The 9,228-nt window shown below is 44.3% G+C and overlaps 1 protein-coding gene across 1 annotated transcript in view; it reads right to left on the bottom strand.

The window, feature by feature from the left end:
* Positions 1 to 5,182, bottom strand: part of LOC106814847 — a gene marked incomplete in the record, with an annotated part of 22,559 nt that extends 17,377 nt beyond the window's left edge. The window contains 3 exon segments of the mRNA XM_014819211.1: positions 2,741 to 3,246; positions 4,322 to 4,454; positions 5,086 to 5,182. Coding sequence (XP_014674697.1) covers positions 2,741 to 3,246; positions 4,322 to 4,454; positions 5,086 to 5,182 — 736 coding nt within the window.
* Between the last annotated feature and the right edge of the window lie 4,046 nt (positions 5,183 to 9,228).

The following is a 9,228-nucleotide window of genomic DNA, read 5'->3' as shown; positions in this document are numbered from 1 at the left end:
GCCGTTTCCGTGGCAGCTAGTTCCTGTAAATGTTCACGCAACCACACATCATATTCAGCCGTATCGTACCGTATGGGGCGTCTCACCACACGTCGCGGGTATGGCGCACGAGCGACAGATGCATCATGTGATGGTGGTGCCGTGTGAGATGGTGGTGATCGCAGGGGCGACCTGGAACGACAGCGCGGAGGTGACAAGGTAAAAGGAGCTGGGTCTCAGGAAGGTCCGGGATTCACGCAGGCTGATGGAGTAGAAGGAAGGAGTAGTAGATGCTAGTGACGATGGTGAAGGTGGTGGTGATGGCTCCTTCTCCACCCACTGCCTGTGTAATAGTTTACTCTTTATCATCGTTACTCTTATACGTCCCTGGTACTCGCAGGTGTTACCCGTGATCGTACGCTCGATTCTACATATATTATCGGAGGTATCGCGGTGTCGTGATGACAAACAATGAACGCTGATGATACGTGGTTAGTCTAATGATCGTTTTTCTCCTCGTATATGCGTGTACGCTCAGGTGTGTGGGTGTGTGTGTAGGTGTGATCGTGGCTCGTGAAATATAGTGTATATACCATGTGAAGTGCTAACCCAAAGGTCCTCGCTTGGTGCGGGTAATTATAGAGTAATTACCCTGAGGTTAGCATAAAATGATAGACAAACCAGACGTGTACGTACAACAATATATATACATATATCTATTTACTTCTATCACCAATTAAGTGCAACAACATACAGGGGTTTCGTCGTGTTAGATAACCGCAATACAGTGCACGCCTTGCCTGCGTGGCTACAGATGGTTAGTTACAATGTATCAATGGTCTACGTATCCTTAGCTAGCGCTCCGTCTCTCTCGGCACGTACAGAGTATGTTTGCACTAACGTGTTTCTCATAGAACAATCAACAGAGTTGATGTATATGACAAACAAAGGGTAGCACCGTAAATAAACAAATACAATGACTCAAAATAGTTTAAAGAGGGAGAGAGACACAAATACGATAGAGCACTCATACGATAGACCTATTAATACTTACAAGATGCTGCCGTTCGGGAACTGTCTTTTAGAGTCCAGTACCCCGGTATTTATTCTCTTTTTAGGATCATTAGCCAGCTATCTGACGTCAGTATTGGCCTTCGCCACGTCCCTCGGACAGCGAGTTTTCGGAGCGTTTTAATGGAATGTTTTAGCTTGGTCAGATTGACCGTTCTACTTGACTGCCCATCCTAGCACGACTAATCCTAATCGTCCCTAAGATTAATTGTTTTCTAAGACCTGCCGGACATTCTATTCCTTAGGCTAGCCGGTAGTTTTCCACTGTCCCTAATGACTTTTCTTTTAATCAACTTTCCCTTTTATGACAATATTATCTTCATTACACTAGTCCCAAAGGAAAGTTCTGAGCGATCTCCTTATCGCGAAGAACTTTAAGGTTAATGTTAATATCAATATTAATACCAATGATAATAATATCAATATCAATATTTTATCTTCATGGATAAACCAGTTTTTCTAGTGGATTTGCCCTTAATGGTTATTCCATCCGATTTACTACCCGTGGCATTGCTATCACGCTCCATACGCTTCGTACGCCTTTCAACTAGTCCAGCAATACGAGACGCCATCAATGCACGCGTATCTGTGGAACTCAAAAAGGTATTCATTAAAATCTTCTTATTCTCTTCTCTATCAAAGTTCTTCTTGTAGAGATCTAATAAACTCACCGAATCGATATTGTCAGAATTTGCTAATGCCTTAAGAAAACAGAAATCACTTAACTTATTGTTAACATTGATTAAAGATTCAACAACATCTTTATTAATCTTGAGAGTAGTGGAATAAAAAGTTTTTCCACTATCATCTTTCTTCTCTTCAGTAGTAAATCTATCCCTCCACATTTCTATACCGATCGCCGCCCAACGTGGAATAACGTCGTTTTGACCTATTTCACACATTATAGGTAGCCTTTTAGTTATGTTCACGAATCGACTAGGCACCTCTCTACCAAAGTTATCAACGATAGATCGCAAACTATCATCAATCAAACTACAAACTTGGCTTGATTTGTTAGTCATTCCTCCCTTTCTCTCCCTCTTCTTCATCAAGATATAATTTAGCCCACCCTTGACTTTTCTTTTAATCAACTTTCCCTTTTTATGACAATATTATCTTCATTACATTAGATTACAAACATGTTTACTTGCTCCGACGTCTTACACATATAACAAGGGTCCGTGTAAATGACCCGTACGAATACAGAAAGGTACGCTCCCGGGATACAATGTATAACTTACATATCAGGTGGATGGTAGCTAGTACTAGTACTATTGAAATTACGTCAGTCGTCGTGTAGGCAGCAAAACGGAGAGATAGAGCATCTTCTTTTTGACAAACATCATTCTTTATAGTGACGCGGTCTCTATTGTCTAAGTTCCCACCTTGCCTATTGGCTGCTGCCTTGCCGGTCAAGCGTGCCCGCCAGCCAAGCGCTGCTATTGGCTGGTTACGCGCTATTAATCTCTATTCCCAGTGGCCGTTGGTGTGGGTCGTGGTCACGCACCTTTTATGGTCCGGCCAATTACGTGCTGCAGCCACTGTTAGCATGTGCGTGTTTCTTAGACAATGGACCTGTCCTATATCTTGTGACCCTCGCATTCCGCCTGACCTTCTAATTATTATTCTATTTATTATTAATCCTATTTCTTCATTACACCTGTACCCGTCCTCGGTGACCTCGACGAACAGCTCTGAAAATAAAAAGCAAAATAGTCATCGAAATTATTAAAATCTGTACGAGCACTGTACAGCAGACGTGACGGGAAATGACGGAACACGTGCCCCCGCACGTCGTCACATCGAACAACTTCAATAACACGCTCAAACACCGACGCCGCAGCACAAAAGATCAAAAACTCATTCGTTGCATCAAATGCCATCTCCAGGCTACCAACCATAGCATTCCTTGACGAATATTTACGGGGACAGTAAAAGCTACACACTTGGAAATAAAACTCGCTATACGCTTTAACCTCACGAACGATACTCTCCCCTGCACTCAACAAACGCGGAACATTCACAGCATTTTGGACAAACAGATCCACAGCGATAAAAACACCGTCACCCAGCCAGATCTTCCAGGGCACTCCTGCATTCCTGCGCAGATACTGCTTGCCATCGGCGGCTCCACACTCCACAGAGCAGTGCGGGTCCAGCTCCTCTATCAGGCAGGTCGTGCACAGTTGTTGAGTTCTGCAGAAGAAAAGCAAACCACACTTCAGATATAATTAGCGTCGGCACATCATCGACACTCATCGTCGTAATCCAATTCCTGTCAGTACGTCGGCGCAGCTTCGACTCTGTTATGAGCGGTTATTGCGATTGCGATTTAAGCGTAGCATGAACGCAGCGCTTATTGTAATTTAATTACTGTCGTGGCATCGCCACTCGTCATAGATACAGATATGAGCCACGGTTACAGATTTAGACATTTACTAATTTTTGGTCGCTACATTTGTCCCCCCACTAAACCGATGTCCACCCTGTGGACATCGAATACCAGCCTCCTGGCTGGTCGTTCACAGGGAGGGCAGTCGACGTCGTGGGATCGTAATAAGAATTGTGAACAGTGATAGTACAATAATACATTAATGGCTACTGGTGTGGTCGTCGTCCACACTGTACAGAACTACTAGAATTAATGATTGAAATTACTCGCGCCACTGTACAGAACTACTAGAATTAATGATTGAAATTACTCGCGCTCTCCGCGAAGGTATTAATTTTGATGGTTACTTTCTACACACCATAACACAACGTCTAAGAAATTGCACACATTCGTCCGACTACTGGCGTGGGGTGTAAGCCCACACCGTACATGAATACTACTGTGGTACATTAAGTGTGGTAGTTGGTGTAATGCTACCCATGGTTTCAGCGGTCGCCTTCCCCCTCATGTCCGTTAGGGGGGGTGGGCGGTTGCGTCATCGCGGCGGCCAAGATGGCCGTTGCGGCCAGCGCTTCCGCCATCCGGCGGATGTGCTCGGGGTTGAAGGTAGTGGTGTCGGGGTCGTCTTCTGCGCCGACTTCGAATTCATATGTCATCGGGTCGGCGTTTGTTCCCGACCCGATGAAAGAGCCGAGGTAGTACCGTTCTTGGGTATTTTCCTGGCGCTCGTCACTGGACGCGTTGTCTGCGGAGGTCTGCTGATCTCTGGCGGATCTTCAAATGGTGGCAAGGCTCCTGGCAGGAGATGTGGGGCTGGCGTTTAGAACTGCCGTTAGCCCATCAGCTGGCTGCTGCGGGCGGGGGCCGTGTCGTCCCCGCCTGCACTGCAGGAATGCCGAGTCCAGCGTGTTGCGCGCGCCGTAGGCGGCACCAGCGTAGCGGGTCGTCGACGGTCTTGCCGTCTGAGCACTGGTCACCGCGACGTGAGGCTTCAGCCTCACCTGGTCAGCAGCTAGAGATGTGGACGTCCGACGGCGTCGTACTCTGCGCGAACCTGACTCTTGGCGGATCTGCTCGAGCAACGCGGGCGAGCGCCGGCAAGACGCTCCTCTTGCGATGCATAGTTGGCCTGCCGGTTCGCCTTTGTGGACTGTCACCATGCCCGCCTCGACGTCTCTTGCTGGAACGGCGCGCCGTCAAGCGACCGGCGCAGCGGCTACGCCCACCACTTCTCGGGCAGCCCGCCAGCGACGCAGCAGCTGCCACACAAGCGCTTCATTCGCTCCGACGCCCGAGTCCGCGCCCACGCACTCCTTCCTGCGCCGTTTTTCCGTGGCAGCCTCGTTCTGCAATGTTATACACCCACTCCTACTTGGCGGTACCTACCGTATGGGCCGCGTCTCACCACACCGTCGTGGGTATTGTAGAAATGCTTGTAGAGTAGATCCAACAGAACTTGGTGTGGTAAACTGTTTAATTTTCTTCTTGGCCACTCACTCTTCTTAACACACCGACCGACCCGCGCCACGCGCCGGCTCGCGCGTATCTCGTGCGCGTCCTCTTTCCGACGGCACCAGCCCAATCTGCCAAACTCCTCCACCTACTCCCGCACATGTACCCGTTGCTCAGCGACTACTTCCTACCCATTTCAACTGACTCTCGAAACTGGCAACCTAACCACGTGCCTGCCATTCTCCCTGATACATCAATGCTAGCGCCCATCTGGTTGAGCCGCGCCATGTTCTTAACGCTGCGCTATGGCTAAACAACTACCGTCTATAGCTCACTGACTAATTTATGTACCGGTATGAAACTAGACGTTTTACAGTATTGGCGCAGAGTGACAGGCATGCGATCACTGTGATGGCGGTGCCGCTGTGAGATGCGTGTGAAGCAGGGTGACCTGGAACAATAAGCGGCGGAGGTGACAATGGGAAAGGAGCTGGGTCTCGGGAAGTCCTGCGGTTCACGCAAGGCTGATGGAGGTGAAGGAAGGGTTTGATGCTGATGCTGGTGACTGATGGTTGAACGTGGTGGTGCATGGCCTCTTTCCTCCACCCACGCCTGTACCCGTCCTCAGGTGACCTCGACGACAGCTCGGTAGCTCTTGAAAATAAAAGCTAAATAGTCATCAATTGATTAATCTGTACGAGCACTGTTACAGCAGACTGAGGGGAATGACGGAACATGGCCCCAGCGCACGTCGTCACATCGACAACTTTCTACACGCTTCAAACACCCGACGCCGCAAGCCCAAAGATCAAAAACTCTTCGTTGCATCAATGCCTCCATGCCTACCATGCTTTCCTTGACGATATTTCGCGACAGTAAGCGCTCACACTTGGGAATAAAACTCGCTATACGCCTTAACTCCACGAACGCATACGCTCCCTCATTCAAACCCAGCAAATTCACAGCATTTTGCGACGAAACAGATTCCACAGCGTAAACAACTGTCACCCAGCCCAGATGTTTCCAGCGCATCTCTGCTTCCTGCGCAGTCTACTGTTGCCATCGAGCGCGGCTCCCATTCCACAGGCAGTGCGGCGTCCGGCTCCTTCTATAGGCAGGTCAGTGCCAGTTGTTGTGAGTCTTCTGCCAGAGAAAGCAACACACTATTCAGACTACCATGTATGTCCCTTAAATGGGCACAGGGGCACCCTCTACCTGCCCTGATGGCTGCTCTCACTCCCGGAAATCTCTTGGCTTGTAGGGTTCGTCTCAAATCGTACAAGTAATATGCTGTACTTCCGTTTATTCATTCTTTATCGTGCGAACGGGATTCGTTCGTCACACGATTGTATCTTGACGAAAAGAACTCTTCGAATTTAAGCTTATATCCTCATGTGAGGATTTCTCATGAACTGGGTGATTTCTTCAGCCCGAGCCGACTCGACTTTTTCGTTCAATCATCGCATCATAAATTCTTGCCTGTTCCGATACAAAGATTCTTACTATCGAACTTGCTTTTTTCCGATGGGTGTAGTTCGCGGTGTTCCCTGGTCGCTGAGCACTGCGTCACCGGAACTGAGTCCAGCCTCCTGGCCGTCAGCAGCTAGGAGCATTGGATCGGCCCACGGCGTCGTACTCTCCTCCGCGGCCAGCGACTGGAATCTGCGGGCACTGCGTTGAGCAACCGGGCGAACGGTCAGAGCCGGTCCTCCTTTCGATGCATGGCTGGCTGGTTTCGGCCTTGCTGACTGTCCAAACCAGTGCCCCGCCTCGACGTTCCTGCACTGTAGCCGTCGGCCGTCGAGCGACGCGCACGCAGCAGGGTTGGCGCCCCACATTCTACGGGCAGCCCGCAGCGAGCAGCGCTGGCCAACCGAGCCGCTTTCCTCCTCCGCGCACGCGCGTCCGCTCCACACGCTTCCCGCGCCGTTTCCGTTGGCAGCTAGTTCCTGCCAATGTTCATACAACCATGATCGAACTCAGCAGTACGCTACCGTATGGGGCGTCTCACCACACGTGTGGGTATGGCGGGAACGAGCCGACAGATGCATCTTGTGATGGTGGTGCCGTTGTAAGATGGTGTGAACGCAGGGGTGTGACTGGACGACAGCGCGGGGTGACAAGGTAAGGGCTGGGTCTCGGGAAGGTCCGGGATTCCGCAGGCTGTGCACAGGTAGAAGGAAGGCATGTGCTGATGCTGGTGCGATGGTGAGGTCGGTCGGTGCATGGCTCTTCACAACTGCTGTTACCTGTCCTCGGCTGACCTTTCCGACGAACAGCTCGGATAGCTCTGAAGAGTAAAGCCCTAAATAGTTCAGCGATTATTATATTCTGTACGAGCATCTGTACAGCAGACGTGACGAAAATGACGAACACGGCTGCCCCCGCACGTCCGTCACATCGCACAACTTCAATACACGCTCAACACCGACGCCGCAGCCAAAGATCAAAAACTCAGTTCGTTGCATCCATTGCGTTGGTAGCTACCCAACCTAGCATTCCTTGACGAATATTTACGGGGACAGTAAAAGCTTACACACTTGATTAAAAACTCGCTCTACGCCTTACCTCACGACGATCTCTTGCCCTGCACTCACCAACCACGGCATTCACAGCATTTTGGCCAAAGGAATTCCACAGCGATAAACACCGCTCACAGCCAGCATTTCCAGGCCCTCCTGCCATTTCCCTGCGCAGATACTGCCTTGCCATCGCGCGGCTCCACTTCTCACAGAGCAGTGCGGTGTCGAGCTCCTCTATCGTCAGGTCGTGCCGCACAGTGTTGAGTTCTGCCGAAGCAAAGCAACCACACTAATTCAAGACTCATTGTCTGTCCCTTAAATGGGCACAGGCGGGCACCCCTACCCTGCCGCGATGGCTGCCTCACTCCCGGAAATCTCGTTGGCTTGTAGGGTTCGCTCTTAAAAATATATAGATATATAAGAATTATAATATTATTATAATTATATAAATAATAATTTTATAATATATAAATAATAAATAATAATTATAAAATATATATAATATATATATCATAATATTAAATAAAAATATATTATCATATAATAAATATATATTAATTTATAATAATAAAAATAATTATATAATAATATATTCATAATGAAATATAATAATTAATAATATTTATTATTTTATAATAAATAATAATATATTTCATATCAATAAATTAATAATATTAAAATTAAATATTATTTATAATAATAATACTTTTATAATTATAATTGATATTAGTAAATATATACATGATAGATAATTATATATAAATTATAACTAAATAATATTTATCTATAAAATAATACTGATTACTATATATAATAATACAAATTTTATATATATATATTATATATATTAATTATAATTAAGAATTTATATTATTAATATAATAAATTATATATATATAATCAATAATATAATATCAAAATAAGATAATTATTATAAATATAATAATGTAAAACTGATATATAATATTTATATATAATAATATCTAATCATACATAATATTATAATATAAAATATATAATAATAAAATATTATTCAATATATAATTATTGATATATATAATATTATAAATATATAAATATTAATATAATAAATATATTTATAATAAATACTATTATAATAATATCATAATATTAATAATATAATTTATCATTTTATAATAATCCTATAATTATATAATAATTATGATAATCTAAATAATATATAATGATATTATTAATATATATAAAATAATATATTAACATAGCTTACAATAAATAATCATATAATATATAAATAATATATTAAACATATTTAATAATATTAAATGTATAATATAATATATATAAATTCAAAATATATATCAAAGATAATATAAAATAATATAATAATACAAATATAACATTAATAATAAATATATATATCATAAAATTATAATATTTAGAATAATTATATATCATTATAAATAATATATTAATAAGATATAATATATATAAAATATATATAATATAACTTTATATAATATAATATAATAATAGTATAATAATCAATAACATATAATACTATAAGTACGAGTAATATGTGTACATTCCGCTTACCGAGTTTTTACCCATTCATCTGAATGCGTGGACGGGATCGGTTCGATCCCACGAATGTATCTCTGACGAAAGAATCTTCGAATTTCAACGCTTAATCTCAAGCGTGAGATTTCTCATGAAGATGGGTTGATTTCTTCTCCCAGAATGCGCTCGACTCTTCTTCGTGCCGAATCCTCGCCATCATAAAATCTTCTTGCCATGTTTCGATACAAGAATTTCCTTACTTCGGAAAACTTC

Source organism: Priapulus caudatus, unplaced genomic scaffold, assembly GCF_000485595.1.
Source record: "Priapulus caudatus unplaced genomic scaffold, Priapulus_caudatus-5.0.1 Scaffold990, whole genome shotgun sequence".
Taxonomy (NCBI): domain Eukaryota; kingdom Metazoa; phylum Priapulida; class Priapulimorpha; order Priapulimorphida; family Priapulidae; genus Priapulus; species Priapulus caudatus.
This window is presented reverse-complemented; position numbering and strand designations above follow the sequence as displayed.